Genomic DNA, 18,139 nt, shown 5'->3' with positions numbered 1-18,139 from the left:
ACATAAGTCACAATATGGTCATAAGATTCAAGATTATCATAAGTTATGAGGATTTATCTTGAGTTGCATAAGTAAGTACTTAAGACAGTAAGAAGATGTAAGAGAGTATAAGCTCAATCATAAGGAACATCATAATGCATAAGGAACAAAGAATTATATTCATATAGTAAATACAATACATACATCATGTATAATACAGACTTCCTAAAGAGGAAATAGACCCTGAAAAAAGCGGACAAGAGGGATATGACAGCAGCCAGGGGAGTAGAAATGGAAAATGGGGGAAAAATGATGAGAAATGTGATTCTAAAAGTAACAAATGAGTATGAGAAGATGAAGAGTCAAAAAGCACTCACCAAAGACTAGAGATCCCCCCAAGTATCTCCTCAAACATCCCCCCAAGTATCCCCTCAAATAAGCCTCCAAAATCCCCCCAAAAAAGCGTCCAAAATAGGCAAAAAAGCGTCCTAAACCAGCTTAGAATCAGCTAGGGGAGAGCTAGGAAGGTGAAGGGGATGTTACTTACCATATTACAGGCCTGGAGGGCAAGAAAGGGGGAGGGGGAGGATGGGGAGGGGAAGAATGATGGTGGTGATGAGGAAGGATCAACGTTGTGCTCGAAACAGAAGTTCAACATGTCACATGATGTCACATGACTGCTGGACTTGGGATTTTCGAGTCAAAGTTCCTCAAATCATAGGTAGGAGATATTTTTGGGTCATTCCTGCATGGATTTTAATGATCTAAAAGTGCATTTCTATATTTATGAGGTCGGGGAGTTCGAATATCCAATTAGATTCTTTATTGAATGAAAGCCTATTGAGATATGGCACATTTAACATATGAAAAACACGAATTTCCGCTATAGCTCCTCTAATATTGATCGGATAGTAAATCTAAAACCGGATTCGAATTCCTGGACCTTGAAAACATATACTTACACTCTTCAATTATCAAAATCGGCACAGTAACCAGTAGAAAACATGGCATTCTTGTTATGTTTTTCTGTATCTCCATAACTGGTATGTTTTCCGACAAAAGCATACATATAAACTTATATTCTTTTAATATTTCTTGATTTGTCGTGATTTTTCCATAATTTTCCGGTTAGTAGAGCAGGCTCTACGACGAGTCTGTCTGCAGTTGACAATGACCCCCCCACCCCATGATGGAATCTTGATATCTCCATAATGGGTATGTTTTCTGACAAAAACATACATATAGACTTATGTTTTTTTAATATTTTAAGATTTGTTGTGATTTTTCCGGAATTTTATGAACAGTAGAACAAGACATACAGCATAATGTTCTTATAATGCTGTGATGCTTGCCTTGTTATCTGACTTATTCACTTATGAGAACCTGTTTGACTTATGAAACTTTGTCTGACTTGTGGTTTAACCTTTGGTCTGACTTATGAAATGTCCTGTGCTTATGCTTTCTTTGTATCCAACTTATGAATTTATGGTAAACTTATGAACTAATGTGTGACTTATGTGTAACTTCTTGTCTGGCTTATGAAAAATTATGAACTTATGCTATTTTGGAGACTTATGTGCCTTAAGTTGGTCTTTATAAGGCAAGCATAAGGCAACTTTTTCATAAGTTTGCATAAGTTGTGTGACTTTTTGCTGATGTACTAGTCCATAAATCCCATAGAAATGAAGCATCGTTTTCCATGAACAGATGAAAGGGATCGAGAGGGAAAAAGCTGGGATGGATAAATGCCTGACTAGCAGCACACAGTGGCATTTTGGATATTCCAGTAGTTTTTGTAATTTTAACCAAGTCGGCTTTTGAGTTCGAAGGATTGTGAAGTAAGCTGATAGTATGCCAGTAGTGGTGCTCTGATCGAAGAGGAATTTGACCACTAGGATACACTGACCGGCTTGGATTATAAACATCATTTTGTGGAGGATTTAATGGATAATACTGCGCTTTTGCTCCCGATAAAGTACTGGATTGTGCAGCTTGAATGAGACTAAAGCGATCACCATAAATCGCTGAATGACCAGCCATTCCATTGAGTTTTGCTGAACCCAACATATCTCCAAGCGCCATGACAATCCATGCTCGTAAAACAAAATTTGACGAGGTGATAGCATCCCACATCCACAATCCTTCACTGGCTTGCATCATCTCTTGGAAAAGAGGATATATGAATGACTCGATGTTGCCAGGAGAGTTGGGACCAGGTGTCGCCAAGACAATAATAGTATTGTGAGATATATAACGTATCTCCGGAGGAAGGTTAAGCAGGATAAGGATAAGAACCCATGTATTGGATTGCTTTTTCATTGTCAACTGAGCACCATCAGTTGAAAGAGCAAACGCAACATCTCGTGGATCTTGAAACAGGTCCAGATTGTTGTAATGATAACGGTGAACAGATGATGACGGAAATCAGATAGAGGAACATCTTTGGCTATAGCAACCAAAGAAAGAGCTTCTCTCAGGCAACGATCACGGTGGCGAAGCAAGTTGGCAGTTTCATGATTAGCAAACATTGCTCGAATCGTGGCCATGACGGGTAAAACAGTGAATTGGGCAGATGGTTTGTGTGGAGGTATATAGCGGGGAGCATTACAGGGTTGTTTCCCCTTTTTCATGTAGGAACACCGTTCAAGTTGCGCATATTGCCCAGTAAAGGCAATACAGCTGTTAGGACACATGTCCACATAGCTGGGAGTAAGCTGCGTCAAATGGGCTGCAAGATTCCGAGCCCTGAAAAGGGAAAAGACTTCGCATTGATCGCCTAAAACATCCTGAAGAACTTTTCGATGGGCATCATAAGCTGCGACCGTCCCATTAGAGTTTTGCCACGCAATATAATGCTTCAGAGTAATCCGCTGAGATTCATCCAGCTCTTCAAGCAAGAACTGATTATCAGGCGGGGCTTCGGGAAGTTTGTATTTGCCTTCAAAATAGATTCATTATCGTAATAACGTTTCAAGAGTAAGATAATCACCTAAAAGCTCCTCTCGTAGCTTCAGAAGCTCAGGAACGTCTTCCGAACACATGAGATCATCCGAATCCGAGCTGTCGGATGATGAATCTACTTCCATTTGATTCTTGTCCTGCGATGCCAAAGATTCGGCACCTGCAGAATCCTCACTCTTGCCCGTTGAATCCTCAGAGTCGTATACATCAGCCCAGGTACTGGCTTCCGATGGAGATGGGCTTTGAGGATGCAATGGGGGCTGTAACTCAGAGGTGTATGAGGCGCCGGGGCCCGGAAAAATGGAGATAGGGGAGGCCTTGGAGTCAATCCGGGGCAGTACTTGGAAGCCAGAGTCGTACAAGGTGTCAGAACCCAGAAGATCGGGGGTGGGGGCAACCTCGGAGTCTCCTTCTTGCCCAGTTTGTTCTTCAACCTGTAGTTCTAAGGACTCCTGGGTTGCTCTGATTGCGGCATGATAGTATTCAATTGTCTCTTGATTATCTGATTGCTGAACATACCCCCAATCCCTTGTTATGTGCTTTCTGAGTGTTTGACTGGTGTAGTTATTCGTCCCTTCACATTTCGTGCAATAGCAGTAAGGCATAGTGGCAACTCGTTCATGGATCGAATGTACAAGCGGTCTTTTGTTCTTGCACTGCCGCAAGAACTGATATTGATTATTATATAATCATTGTTTGTGTTAAGACTATGACCGGAAAGGTAACGCTAAGCCGGAAAGGACTTAGCGAATGAATGGCTTTGGCCTTAGCGACACGGGAACGGTGCACTATGCCTTCCAACTAAGTCGATAGCCAATTTAGAGACAGAGACGAGCGACCCACGGAATGCGGAATCGTTTGAGAGCGAGAGAGAGATCAAGTGAGAGATAGAGAGGAACAATCTAAGTTGATTTTCAGACTGAAGTACCATACAGAATATCTACGGCTTAAATACACGAAGAATGAATAGAATACGGATTCGGAAACATGAAAGATGATAGCGCAAGGATTGTGCAATAGTTCAGATTGAAATAACGGAAAGGAGTCTTTACCTTAAGGGATTCCGACGGTGGAACGGAAAGGAGGTCTTGAAGCGGGTAAGTCTTGCGATGGAAATAATAACAACCCACGTTGCGTTGGTCGTAAAGCGACCGTGGGAGCGCAACCGCAATACCTTTGGTATTGCGGCATTCCATCGGTCAACATGACCGGTAAGTCGGAATCGATATTGCCAGGATTGATGTGAACGGATTGAGTCGGAAAGGGATATCCGGAACGTACCGGGATTGATACCGAGAATGGAAGGTGGTGGAGTTAGCGTGTTCCGGATATAACAGTATCCTCCCCTTAAGGTCGAGCCCACGAGGCCGGATCAAGAAGCTGCCGGAAATGGATATGTGGACCCGATTGAAGGTAGCTGTCAATGAAGCTTCGGAAGACAATGGTTCGGATCGGTTCAATAGCGGAGATGGCCATGGATAGTGTCTTGAGTGGCACATAAGAATCCGAAACGTCGGAAAGTCACCCATTCTTTCCTTACCCCCGAGATGCCACCACGGAAACCGACCCCAAAGCAGGATCTGACGGACGAACAGTTGGAGGCACAAATGATGGCTATGAGTAAGATCATGGCGGAGAGGCGGAAAGCGAAGGAGAGGGAAGAGATGGCTGAGCTGGTTGACGAGACCGATCAAGAGGTGGAGATCATGGAGGAATTGGCGACGGAAGGGAAGGGGAAGTCAAAGGAAAAGAAGCAGAAACGAGCCACGGACGAAGAGCCGCTTCCGGTGCGCCTTATTATGAGTCATGTCGAGATTCCAACGTTGAAGACCCCACAGGTGACCGCTGTAATGCACAGCAAACGGTGCAAACGGTGCTTGACAAAAAATCTGGCATGTATATCGAGGATGCCAGGTCTCGGATGTGAGGCTTGCAAGTCAGCCAAGGTCGGTTGCAACCATTCGTCGCAGGGTCCCGCGACGAACAAGATCCGGGCCAAGCTTAAGGTCCCCCCTCCTCCTCCTACTTCGACTCCTGTTCCGGAAAACACTATGATCGCCCCCATCCGGATCCCACCGACCCCTACAGCCTTTGTTCGGGAGGTACCGACGCCTACCGATCCATCCCCAATCACACCTGCCCAACCGGTCGCATTTGTTCGGCCGCCGACACACGAGCGTTTGCTCAGTAGTCCGACCGGAAAGAAGGTGGAGGTCGTTCAGAAATTGCTGGACGACGTTACCGAGGCGATGCGCGAGTTCACGATGGAGACCAGATCGTCAAGGATGGCGACGGAAAGGTTGACGGATGTGGCGGTTCAGTTGACGCAGGAGTTGACGACGGCATGCAGTAGGATCGACGCAAACACGAGGGCACATCGGAGGTCCGAGGATGCACAGAAGGAGACGGAGGTGGCAGTTGACGGGTTGCAGAAGGAGATCACATCGCTTCGGATGATGATGAAGGAGAATCACCGGGCAGTGGGGAATGAGGACGACGAGATGGATGTCGAGCCGGAATATGAGGTGCCGGAATTCGAGGAAGGGAGTAGCTTGTCCCATTGGCATGGGTAGGTGGCCGGCCTCCTCGTCGTATACTATGCAGGACCTTCAATGGTCAACTTGAATGCTCAATATATGTTTTCTTGTTTCTGCTTGAGTGCAACCGTTCGGAACCCTAAGAACGAAGAATCAAAGATAACAAGTAGAAGAAATAATATACCGGAAATAGAGAGGATGAACTAGACTTGAAGGAATAGAAGATTAGAATATTAATTAAGAACGGAAAGAGGACCGGGCTTAGCGGGATAAGCGGCATGGAAGTCGCCAACCAATTCCGTTGCATGCTCGAGTTCCGTAGCGGGTAGCCAGGAGAATTCTTCATTGGTATCCTCATATCCTAACCATATCACCTTGTACAGCAGTTTGCAAGCGCATCGACAATCGATCTTGGAGTCTACTACCCGAGCAATCTCATACTTGGTTTCGCCTTCGATATCAACGGGAGCTGGAGGTGGTTGATTGTGGTTTGGAATAGTATTGGTAGTTGCGGGTTCCAGCATGGAAATGTGGAATACCGGATGAATAGCACGCATTGAGGGTGGAAGACGAAGAGTGAATGAATGCGAACCCGCTTGGGCAATAATCTCGTAGGGGCCGAGATACTTCTCCGATAGCTTCTTCGAAACACGAGTCGTCTTGAAGAACTTCGCTTTGACGAACACCCAATCACCTATCTTGAAATCCGGAGCCGGTAAGCAATGAGCATCGGCTGAAACCTGATAGTCTTGTTGAGCGAGAGCGATTTCGGATTTAAGAGTAGAGTGTAGGTCGTCAAGGTCGATTGCGAATTCTCGAGCTCGTGAAGAAGCGAGATCCCGTTCCGGATAGACAGCTATAGAGGGATGATAACCTTTATTCGTAAAGAAGGGAGAGATACCGGTGTAGAGGCAGAAATGAAATACGAAGCGTAGCTATGAAATAACCACACCAAGCTTCCAATGCTGTGACTCGAAATGCGAGTTTGTGGGAGATAAAACAATGTAAAAGTCTCGAAAGTGTATATATAAATTCAATTAATAACAAGATTGACCGGGTGGTCCTGAACTTGCTCAAGCTTCGACTGGTCGAAGTGCTGTGAAACCTTTGAACTCAAGCTTGTTACAACCTTAGTCTGTAAGACTCAGGTTGCAGACAAGTGACAAAGACTTGAGAGCGAGGTGAGAGCAGAGAAAGGGAAAGATACAATTGGTAAAGCGTAAAGAAATACAGCAGTACCTATAGGGTTTATATATGTACAGAGTACTACCCAAGGTAACTAACTATAGAACGGGCTGAGTAACCATGACCGAGGTAGATGAGTAATCAGTGAGAAGGAAAGTATAAACTAGGAAGGAGGATGATCAATCATGAGAATAGAAGATTGATCATGGGAAGGAAAAGACATAATAAGTATCATGAAGGATCAATCAAGGGAACAATAAGAATGATCATAGAAGGGAAAGATAAACAAGGTAACATCAAAGAGAAAGTGACATGGGAATGACTGATGGGAGAAGCGTAGGTGGAGAAGAGTATATCCAGGGATATGGAAATGAGTAAGCATGATGACGTCCCTCCTATAGGTTGGTAAATTCATAACATTACCCCCTGTTCAGATTTCGTGTCCACACGAAATAAGATAGACTTGACGAGGATAAGAGCGGTCAATCATTTCATCGTCAACGATTCGAGTACAGTGAACTCCACAATTTCGTTCAACAACTCCATAGCCCATTTTTCCAAGATAAAGTTTGGCAAGAGTTTTGACATGTGGAAACTCCCATTTGTGTGCAATTGATAAGATGTCGACCCAGTCGAGGTTGGAAAAGAAAGAGTAATCGCCATATCGCGTATTATAGAATACCCGGAGAAATTTTCGAAAATCATGAGAGTCTACATCTTGGATGATGTAGGGATCATTTGGTGTATAGTGTTTGGATAGAGGATGGTGAGGTTCGCTATGGCCGGTGAGTTTTTGTTGCCAATAGATAGATTCACGAGTGAAGAAGTAGGCATGGACATGGAATTTGGCTCCGTCGTCGGTCATGAATACAATGTCAGCTCCACGGATAAAGAGGTCTTTTGAAACTGGTGTGAAAGATTTGGTAATGGCTTGCATATTGTGGTCGATGAAGGGATGAAAGAGTTGGAGCATTTTTTGCTTGATTTTATAACTGTCCATTCGGAAGTTTTGCTCTATATTCGGAGAGTGCTTCTTCTGCATTTTCTAGAGATGAGCGTGGTATCCAAGAGTCGTCTTCGTTTCCATATCCTTTCCAGTGAACTAAAAATTGTATTCCTCGGCCTTTTCGTCTGTGTCCTCGGATTTCTTCAACTTCATATTCTTCTTCTTCATTGATAATGTCAGGTGGAGGTGGAGTGGGTTTCTTCTGACTGTTAAACTCTGGGTCTCGGACTTTCGTTAGGAGCGATGTATGGAAGACGTCGTGTATTGCCCAGGTATCAGGTAACTTCAGTTTGTAAGATCAATCGCTGATTTGTTTCAAGATCTCGAAAGGTCCATATCGTTTGTGGTCTAGTTTCCGAGTCGGACGATTTGAATGAATGTTCGTCGTTTCTAACCAAACTTTATCTCCTTCGGCAAAGGGTTCCTTGTGGTGCTTGTTGTTTCCTCTTTCTCTCATCATCTCGTTATTTGTTTCCATCGCAGCTTTAGCTTCTTCTCGCACATTTTCTAATTCTTCGATCAAGGAGGTGGCGGTGGGGTTCGTCGTTTCTACCGTGATATTCCCTTTCCATGGGTGAAGTCCGTAATTCAGGAAGAATGGGGTTTGTCCAGTGGCAGCGTGGGTTTTGTCATTGTAATGGAATTCCGCCATGGGAAGCCATCTCGTCCAATCTTCTTGTCGATAATTGATGAATGCTCGAAGGTAGGTTTCAATTTCCTGATTCATCCGCTCTGTTTGACCGTCTGTCTGTGGGTGATAGGCCGTAGAAAGGTTCCGTTCAATGCCTAGAGCTTTGCATAGGGATTCCATGAATTTCGATGCAAACTGTGGTCCTCTGTCGCTAATAATCCGTTTTGGAATTCCATGATGTCGCCAGACTTCTTCCTTATAAATTTCCGCAAGATCCATGGACGTGAGTGACGTGGTAGTGGGAACGAGGTGGATCATTTTGGAGAATCTGTCAACGATAACAATAATAGCATCCTTCTCCTTTGACTTCGGTAGTGGTCCGATCATGTCTATAGATATTTCTTCCCAAGGTTTGTCAGGGATGGATAATGGATTAAGCGGGATGTGATCGGGTCGTCGAATGGTTTTGTTCTTCTGGCACATGTCGCATCCTCTGACATATCTCCTGATATCCGTTTTGATCGTGGGCCACCAAAAGGTCCGTTTAACTGATTCTAGCATTCGGTACGTTCCAGGATGTCCGGCGTCGGGGGAATTATGATGATCGTGAAGAATGAAATCTCTGATCTCCTGATTATTCGGAACATAGATCCTTCCTTGTCGGTAAATGATTCCGTTGTTCTCCCATACTTTCTCTGGCTGCTTCTTCATCTCTTCTATTACTCTGGTTTCTCGTCTTTCACATTTCCTAATCTTCTCAAGTAAGGTTTCATCGGCTATGATTTCAAATCTTCGATTGTGGAGTAAGGTGACGTCATAGATGGGAATGGATTCTTCAAGTCTTCGGATGAACATTTTCTCCTTGAACATTTCTACTCCTCGATTGTCGTTAGATGTGTCAGGTTTGATTAGTCTTGACAGGATGTCTGCTTTGGTGTTTGTCTTCCCAGGAATGTGTCGTAGGAGGAAATCGTATTCCTGTAGCATGAGGTACCATCTTGCTTGTCGAGCGTTGAGCTTTTGAGGTTCTCGGAAATATTTGAGGTTCTCGTGATCTGTCCATATCTCAAATTGCTCCTTTGCGTCCAATAGATAGTGTCGCCATAGTTTCAAAGCTTTTATGATAGCTAGTAGTTCCTTGTCGTAGATCTCGTAGTTTCGCTCGGCTTCAGATAATGTTTTCGACATGAAGGCGACCGGGTGCCATTTGTCTTCCTGTTCCTGTGATAGTACTGCTCCTGTTCCATAGTTTGATGCGTCTACTTCAACTCTGAATTGTCCTTTGTCCTTGGGTAACGCTAAGACCGGTTCGCTGGCAATAGCTTGCTTGATTTGTTCGAAAGCTTGTTGTTGTTCATCGTTCCAATACCATTTCTCTCCTTTCTTAGACTTCAGCTCGTTTAGTGGTTGCGCGATGGTGCTGAAATTTTTGATAAATCGTCGATAGAAGTTGGCGAAACCTAAAAAGCTTTCGACTTGTTTGACCGTGGTAGGGACCGCCCAATCTCGTATTGCCTTGACCTTCTCTTCTTCCATTGTTGCCTTTCCATTCCCAATAACCGTTCCTAATACCGTTGTTGACGAGACATTGAACTCGCATTTCGTCCGTTTGAATGATAAATTGTGCTTCTCCGCGATTTTGAGAAAACGTAAAGTTCGTGCTTCCAATTCTTCATCGTCCTTTGCTGGAATGATGAAATTGTCCATGTAGTTGGCTAAAGATCCGTCTTGTATCATTTCTCGAAAGATTGTCGCCATCATACATGAGAAGGTGGCGGGGGAATTACTCATTCCAAAGAACATGACCGTTGGTTCAAATAATCCGCGATTCGTCAAGAACGCTGCTTTCCATTCATCTCCTTCTCGTATCCGAACGTTGTTGTACCCCCAGATAATGTCCAATTTGTTGAAAACCTTGGCGTCTTTGAGTTGATCTAATACTTCACTGATGAGGGGTAGTGGCGTCTTGTCTTTGATCGTGATTTCGTTCAGTTTCCTATAATCCTGACATAACCTTAGTGAACCGTCTTTCTTGGGAACGAAAAAACATGGTGCTGCATAGGGTGATTTTGATGGTCGGATTCGATTGGTAGCCAGGTTTTCGTCCAAAAATTTGTCCAGTTCTTCTCTCTCTAGTGGTGTCATGCTATAAACCTTTGATGATATTTCCGTTGGTGCGTTTTCTGTGAAGTTAACTTTGTGGTCCCATTCCGTTCGTTCAGGTAGCTTGTCGAAGTTCTTTTTGTTGAAAAGATGGGCGAAGGGTTTCATGTATGCTGGTAAGTCTTCAGGGTTCGTTGGATCCGGTTCTTTTTCCTCAGTGTCTTCGTTTGATTGTAATCGTCGTATACGTGGTTCGAAAGAGATGTCGGTATGGGGAAAAGAACATGATGTGGGGCACCGGTTGAATTTGATCATTCCTTGTTTCCAATTGATCTCGGGGTTGTGGTTCATTAACCAATCATGACCTAGAAAGAGATCGGATGATTGTAAGGGAGTGACGACCGCGTCCAGTTGTTCGTTATGACCGTTGATGTTTATGTCTATTTTCGCGAATTTAGTGATATCCTTCTTTCCTGCTATCGTTCCATCTGAATTCCTGCATGTGATCGGCCGTTCCAGTTTCTTCGTCGGGATCTTCTTCTTCTTTACTAGTCCTTCGTCGATACATGTGTGTGCACCCCGAGTCGACCATGGCTGAGACTTTGAGTTTCTTTCCGTTTGTTGTAGTGAGGACGGGTTTTACTTCCAGTTCTTGCACTCCTAGACGTTTTTGAGGGACAACGTATCGATTGTTCATTTGTCTAGGTACATTGGTTTGTGAGGTCGTGCCTACTCGGAACCATCGGAAAAACCCTGCTCCTTCTTGGAGTCGTCTTCATCGTCAGAATCCTCGTTCATTGCTCTAATCCTTCCACTCCTGTTGCTTCGGCAATTCTTCGCAATATGTCCAAATTTCCCACAACTGAAACACTTGAAGCTCTTCTTCTCTCCAAAATTCTTCTTCTTCTCTTCGCAGTTCTTCCCGATGTGTCTGAATTTTCCGCATTTGTGACATTTGGGTTTTCCATCCTTGTCCCACTCGAATTTCTTCCATCCTATCTCCATTGGTTGACCACTTCCTCCGTAAGTGACTCCAGTTTCGGTCCTCTGATCAATCCTTTTCATTGTCTCTAGTCCTGATCCAACTTGTAAAATTGCGTTATTCCAGTCTTCTCTCGACTCCGGAATGTCTTTCCTTGGGTATCCCGAAATCGTCTTGATAATATCGTGACAGGTGTGACGTCTAAGGAGGAATATGGCATGTTGGTCGTCGATTTTGGATTTGTACATGAGAGCTGTGAATTCGACTAGGAAGTCCATGGTGTTCCTGTTTCCTTGTTTGAGGGATTCGATCCTTTCCTCTGCTATATCCTTCTCGTTTCCTTTTCCGAATGAAGTCTTGATTTCTTCTTCAAAAGTATCCCATGTGTATGTGATGCTGCTGGCGAGTTTCTCCGTCCATACTTCGGCAAAATAGCTGGGGATAGGTCCTTTCAATTGTACGATGGTAGCGATGATTTTCTGGTCGGTGTCCGTGACCTTGTTGTACTTGAGGAAAAGTGTCATGTTCATCCACCATTCTGCAAACTGTTCTCTATTCCCCCCAAAATCCTTCGGGCTCGGGATAAGCGACTTGAGTGCATCTGCTTGTGCACTAACGGTTACGGCGGCGTCGTTGCTCATGTTGTCGTTGTTTCGGGTGTTCTGATCGTCTGTGTCGATGGTGTTCTCGTTCTCCGACTCTGTGTCGATGGGGTTCCTAGTGTCTCTGTAACTCCTAAAGTCAACTGGTTGTCGTTTCTTCTGGTTCTTCCTGTTCTGGTTTCTCCTAGTAGATCTGGCTACTCGTTCGTAGTGTTCTTCGTCTAGACTGTCGTAGTCGTTTCTCTCTGTGCTCATACACTACTTCTCTGGTGTCCGTGTGGCTAAAATTCGTCTGATGCCCGTATGGCTAAAAAATTTCGGTTCTGCAGCAAGAGTAAGCTGCACAGTACCCTTCCAAGGTACTTACTAGTTGCAAGGTGAGCTAGGGACGCTTTACCAAATGTTACGACCTTAAAGCGAATGCTCAGGTTGCAGCAAAGGCAAAGACTTGAGGGCGAGTAAGGGGAAAAGCAAGTTGGTAAAGCGTAGGGAAATACAGAGAGTATCTACGCTTACTTATACTAAGACTATCTACCCGAGGTAACTAACTATAGAACGGGCTGAGTAACCATGACCGAGGTAGATGAGTAATCAGTGAGAAGGAAAGTATAAACTAGGAAGGAGGATGATCAATCATGAGAATAGAAGATTGATCATGAGAAGGAAAAGATATAACAGGTAACATGAAAGATCAATCAAGGGAACAATAAGAATGATCATGAGAAGGGAAAGACAAACAAGGTAACGTCAAAGAGAAAGTGACATGGGAATGAATGATGGGAGAAGCGTAGGTGGAGAAGAGTATATCCAGGGATATGGAAATGAGTAAGCATGATGACGCTCTCCTATAGGTTGGTAAATTCATAACACAACTGCATTATCAAGGCGATCGACAAATGTGGACCCCCTGCTTCACACATCAGACAATGTAAAGCCTGTGCTAAATCCAAAGCTGGTCACTGCTCATTTGTGGTGCACCCAGAAGTTGAGCTTTCTGAACTTGGAGAGCTCAACTCATTGGCTACTTCCTCAACATACTATATAGTGAGTTTCCATTTTGAATTCTTTTCTTCTTTATAATTTCTGATATTCTTTATTAGACCTCATGCAAACTACCCAATCACTTCTGGCTGATGAAGTGGCCATTCACTTGACTCTCGGCCTTCTTTAGAACCAAATCACTCACACCGCCTTGAACATTGAAGCTTACACACACAAATGGCAGAAGGCTGGGATGGCTCATGGGGTATGTCAGCTGAGCGAGTATGGCATGGCAAGAAGCCTGGAAGAGGTTCAAGAGTTCCTTGACTTCCTTTCTTCCCAGCAACTGGGCACGAAGGATTCCACGTTAGTGTTTATATAGCTTTAGCTACAAGACATTACAAAAGGAAATATATACTAAAGGAAATGTTAAGTCCATGTGATAATGAAGCTATGGATCTACTGACCAATGAAATGAGAAGTCTATGCCATATGATTCAGCTGAGTCATTATAGAGCATGTGGTGCTCTAACAGTAGGAGCTATAGGCGAAGATTAACTCAACAGTTTATGTTACGCAATCTTGAGTTCCTAGCTGCACTTCCTAGGCTGAACATTGTGCTGTTCTATTCTTAGCTGCTGCACGGCAACGCTTAGCTACTATTTTCAATTGACTTTTTATGGAAGTGGGTCCATGTGCTGAATACCTGGAGTCGGAGCTAGGGGTTATTATCCCCATATAATGTCGGATACAGGATCTACCTCTGATTTTCATCAGATTGAAGTGCAATCAAGCTGGATTCTCTATTGGGAGTAAAGGATCTACATGTTAGCTGCACCCGCTAAGATTACATGTCATTCCACGACTGGCCAAGGCTTAGCTTGGTCCACATGCAGAGGCTCATTATAGCTAGACATATGTTCATCATAGCTAAAGGCTTCTTTTCCCTAATAGTACAGGTTTTCCAAATAGAAGCCAGTGATTCCTCATATAGACTCACAATGAATGGTATACTTTGCTGAGTGACAAGTAGGGGTTATAGGATGATGTAGTTAAGCCTGTAATGAACTATAAGTCATAGCTAAGGCATATTTCAAGCATAAAATGGCTTAGGCTGTAACAACAAAGATTGATTATGAGAAAGAAAAGATAAACAGGAAAAGATCAAAGACGAGGTGACATGGGAATGAATAATGGGGGAAGTGTAAGCAGAAAAGAGTATATTCTGGGATTTGGAAATGAGTAAGCATAATGACGTCCCTCCTAAAGGTTGGTTAATTCATAACAGAACTACAATGGCCTGGTTTCCATTGTTTGTGATGATACAAAACTGTCCAGTACATTTTGGCTATATTGGAATGCAAAAAAAGTGAAATATTTTTCAGTGGGAGAAGTTGAAGGGCAGATTCTTGTTACAGACCCAGCACAGCTGAAAGGTGTACTGAAGGAGCATGAGGCATTGAAGGCTTCCAAGGTTTAGCAATTTATTTTGCTTTATTTGTTCTTATTTACTTACACTTTCTTTCCACTTTTTGTTTTAGCTACACCTCTGGTTGCCAAGCATTTCACGGCCAAAGACCACTCCCATAGTTCTTGTGGCCTTACCAATCAACAAAGTGACAACAGAGGTCTTAGCTGATTATTCTCATTGCGTTATCTGGCACCTCATCCAAGTGGGAATCAGAGTTGTGTCTTATGTGTGTGATGAAGCAGAGGTGGAAAAAAGCACCCAGAGACTTATCAGAGACACAGCTGCCAAATTTCTTCAATACACAATAGAAAACCCTCGACAAAATGCAGAGAATGTATTGACTACTGTCCCAATCATGGACAGCTAGTTTGCATGATACAAGACTCAAAGCACACACTAAAGATGTTTCAGAACAACCTGCTTTTGGGTTTGCATCTCTTGGTCTTAAAAAACCATGCAGCATCTTATTCCCATATCCATGAGGTTGCTCACAGCGTAGGATCACCTTTTTTTTGCCATGATGTTGAGAAAATGGACCATCAAGATGACAATGCAGCCACTCGCCTCTTTTCTGCCTCAATGCTAGATTTTGTGTCAAGATAATCTACGAGACTCAATGACTGGAGTAATCATCTATCTATTTGTATTTGGTGATGCAATTGATGCATACCAAAGTCAGGGTATATTTCATAAAGAGCATTTGCAAGCTCTTTTCTGGCTTCACTTCTTCATTGATGCATGGTTGTTGTTCCTTTCTACCAGCTGAGTCAAATACACTGTTGAAGAATATATAGGGCTTATGTTTGTTTATTGCAACTTTTTTTTCCAAAATCTAAACCTTTTATGGCTACACTCCACAGAATCATGTGAACATACATTTAGCCAGGCTTGTCAGATTGTAGCGAATTTACATATCTCAGTTTTCTCCATATAGTCCCAAAGTTATGTATGTGTCAAAATGTGACAGAGAAACCTGCTTGCTACTACCAGCTCAAATCTACTAGTTAGTGGTTATTTCCACACATACTTTCATATCCTCAGACTAGATATTTTCAAGCTTGGCACATTTTCTTCTGACTTGAGGATAGAAGATCTAGCTGCAAGTGCAATGGATAAAGTCAATAATCTTCTTTTAATTTTTGGTATCAACTCTTTCATCTTTATTTACTCTACATACACAATCATTGTGATCAAGTCTTACTCTCATTTATTGATACTTGGTTTTGAGATAGTTTTAATGATGAATTTGATGATGACTTTGACGATGAAAAGGTGACAGTAGTTATGGAAGTAAAAATGTAAAATAGATTCAATAACACACAAACTACTCTCAGTTTATAGGTTTATAGGAGAATTAATTCAGAAGTCAAGATAGAAACAGATATGTTTTTATGAAGTGTTGAAAGTTTAAGATTGTTTTCGGATTTTTAGGTTCTTTTTTGGATGCAGCTGCTCAAGGAGTAAGGAATCTGGTGGTTTGAGAAGGACTGTTCACAATAAAGCTCAACTACACTGCTGTGCTATGGCAGGCAATGTGTACCAAACAATGTGGGTAGATATAAGCTGTGATATCAACTTAGTGAGAAGCTACCAACTTATACTGACAAACTACAAGGCCACTGACTTATACCACTACCGAAGTGATGCAAGCTGTTACGATTTTACCAACCTACAGGAGGGACGTCATCATGCTTACTCATTTCCACATCCCTGGATATACTCTTTCCCACCTATGCTTCTCCCATCATTCATTCCCATGTCACTTTCTCTTTGACCTTACCTTGTTTATCTTTTCCCTTTCATGATCATTCTTCATGTTCCAATGATTGATCTTTGATGTTGCTTGTTATATCTTTTCGTTCTCATGATCAATCTTCTATTCTCATGATTGATCATCTTCCTTCCTAGTTTATACTTTCCTTCTCACTGATTACTCATCTACCTCAGTCATAGTTACTCAGCCCATTCTATAGTTAGTTACCTTGGGTAGATAGTCTTAGTATAAGTAAGCATAGACACTCTCTGTATTTCCCTACACTTTACCAACTTGCTTTTCCCCTTACTCGCCCTCAAGTCTTTGCCTTTCGTTGCAACCTGAGTTTCGCCTTAAGGTCGTAACACAAGCTGTGATATCCTAGTAGCTAACACGAAGCTATCACACACTGTCAATGAGTTGTAGCTCAAGGTCTCGATAACAATCTGGTTCACAATTACACTTCTCTCAAATTCATATAGTTCTCAGTTTTTGGACTTCATGTCCAAAGGAAAAAGTCACAGATAACACCACAAATAAGATTCACTGATAGCGAAATACAATTGCAGAGCTTCGGCAGGTCAATTTCCTTGCCTTTTGTTCGTTAACTACAGGCTTTTTATACTGCGGTTCTCTAAGTTATTTTGGTTCAGGTACACTACATTTAATAAGACTCCATTATTTATATCTTTGCTTGCTCATCCTTTTCTATTGTAGCTACTAAGCCTTTGAGTCATACCACCCCTTTTCAGGAGTAGCTTTTGTAAGTTTGTGGAATCCACTAATCAACAGTTACTCTTTCTGGACAATTTTTCGCTAGATGCTGACCTATGCCTGTTCTTGCCAATAGCTCCTAGCTCTCTTTCATATTTTAGTTATGATTGTAGCTACACTTCGCGTATAACCAAAAAGGGAACTCATATTTGATGGGACTTCCTATTCACAACATAGGGTACATAAGCAGACTGTCATAGTGACTAAGTCCCTTTACCTTGCTGTGTTTGCAAATATGAATTTAATAGTATGCATGTGTTGTAGCTACATGTTGTATTTGCTTCATGTATAAACCAATAGTTTGTACCTCAATTGGTAAGGTCATATTTCTCCCACCAGTACACTTTTCCCTGTGGGGACCCCAGCTATGGCTGTCATGCGAGCTCGCATAGATCAAGTATTCTTCCTTTATATATATTGTGGTTACACTTCCCAGTCAATTCCTATAGTAAAGGGTTTTTAGCCCATAGCTAGGCTTATAATTGGACCACGCTATCTTTGCCAGAGATATTACTAGGCTATGTATATACTGTATGTTTAGGCCATGATAACAATGAAAATCAGGAACTGGAAGCTGCGCAATTGCAATGCCTAATTCATAATGCCAATGATTTTTGTCAGACATACCTTACATCTGAGGATAATGATAAGTTTATGGAACTCACATATGCATTAGTTGCACTTGTTACACATGATGTCATAAATGTGTGAGTTTCTAATTCATTTTTCATCTGTGTACTCACTTTTGTCAGATAGACACCAAATCAAGGATGACCTCTTGACTTCCACTCTTGTACTTGATGAATGCCAACAGATATCCAATTTTGCAAATCCTTTACAATAGTTTAACTTGATGAGCCTAGTCACCCACTTAGATACAATCAAGGTTACTTTGACTTTCATGATTTTGATCTTTCTCAGCTATCCAGTATTCATTGAGCACATCAGTCAGAGCATGCAAAACACTGTGCTCATACATGTGATGCTCAGGCAATGGATTTTGGGCCAATAAGTGCAAAGCTAAAATTGATTCAAGAGTTTCAGCAGGTATTGAGGGAAGAATAATCAGACATCAATGTTGTAACTGGGATTGATCGGAGAACACAGTGGATTGGAAATCCAGGTTATACGCCCACAATAACAAGTGCTCAAAACGCAACAGGTAATGCACAAA

General features: G+C 42.6%; 4 protein-coding genes across 4 annotated transcripts; 1 reads left to right on the top strand and 3 right to left on the bottom strand.

The window, feature by feature from the left end:
• Positions 1 to 1,974: 1,974 nt before the first annotated feature.
• Positions 1,975 to 2,139, bottom strand: AGABI2DRAFT_57024 (hypothetical protein; the record flags this gene model as incomplete). Its single annotated transcript, XM_006454843.1, has 1 exon — positions 1,975 to 2,139. A coding segment is annotated over one exon (165 nt), but the record flags the coding sequence as incomplete, so codon positions are not given.
• A 161-nt stretch (positions 2,140 to 2,300) lies between these two features.
• Positions 2,301 to 3,545, bottom strand: AGABI2DRAFT_140735 (hypothetical protein; the record flags this gene model as incomplete). The annotated part of the gene is made up of 2 exons (XM_006454842.1): positions 2,301 to 2,917; positions 2,969 to 3,545. The coding sequence occupies 2 exons, from the start codon at positions 3,543 to 3,545 to the stop codon at positions 2,301 to 2,303; spliced, it is 1,194 nt and encodes a 397-aa protein (XP_006454905.1).
• A 942-nt stretch (positions 3,546 to 4,487) lies between these two features.
• AGABI2DRAFT_140734 (hypothetical protein) lies at positions 4,488 to 5,513 on the top strand (the record flags this gene model as incomplete). The annotated part of the gene is made up of 1 exon (XM_006454841.1): positions 4,488 to 5,513. The coding sequence occupies one exon, from the start codon at positions 4,488 to 4,490 to the stop codon at positions 5,511 to 5,513; it is 1,026 nt and encodes a 341-aa protein (XP_006454904.1).
• Positions 5,514 to 10,856: 5,343 nt separating this feature from the next.
• Positions 10,857 to 12,241, bottom strand: AGABI2DRAFT_140733 (hypothetical protein; the record flags this gene model as incomplete). The annotated part of the gene is made up of 2 exons (XM_006454840.1): positions 10,857 to 11,103; positions 11,382 to 12,241. 2 exons carry the CDS (start codon positions 12,239 to 12,241, stop codon positions 10,857 to 10,859), a joined length of 1,107 nt encoding a protein of 368 aa, XP_006454903.1.
• Positions 12,242 to 18,139: the final 5,898 nt, after the last annotated feature.

This window comes from Agaricus bisporus, assembly GCF_000300575.1.
Source record: "Agaricus bisporus var. bisporus H97 unplaced genomic scaffold AGABI2scaffold_1, whole genome shotgun sequence".
Classification (NCBI taxonomy): Eukaryota; Fungi; Basidiomycota; class Agaricomycetes; order Agaricales; family Agaricaceae; genus Agaricus; species Agaricus bisporus.
Note: the sequence above shows the minus strand (reverse complement) of the source record. Positions and strands in the feature narration are given on the sequence as shown.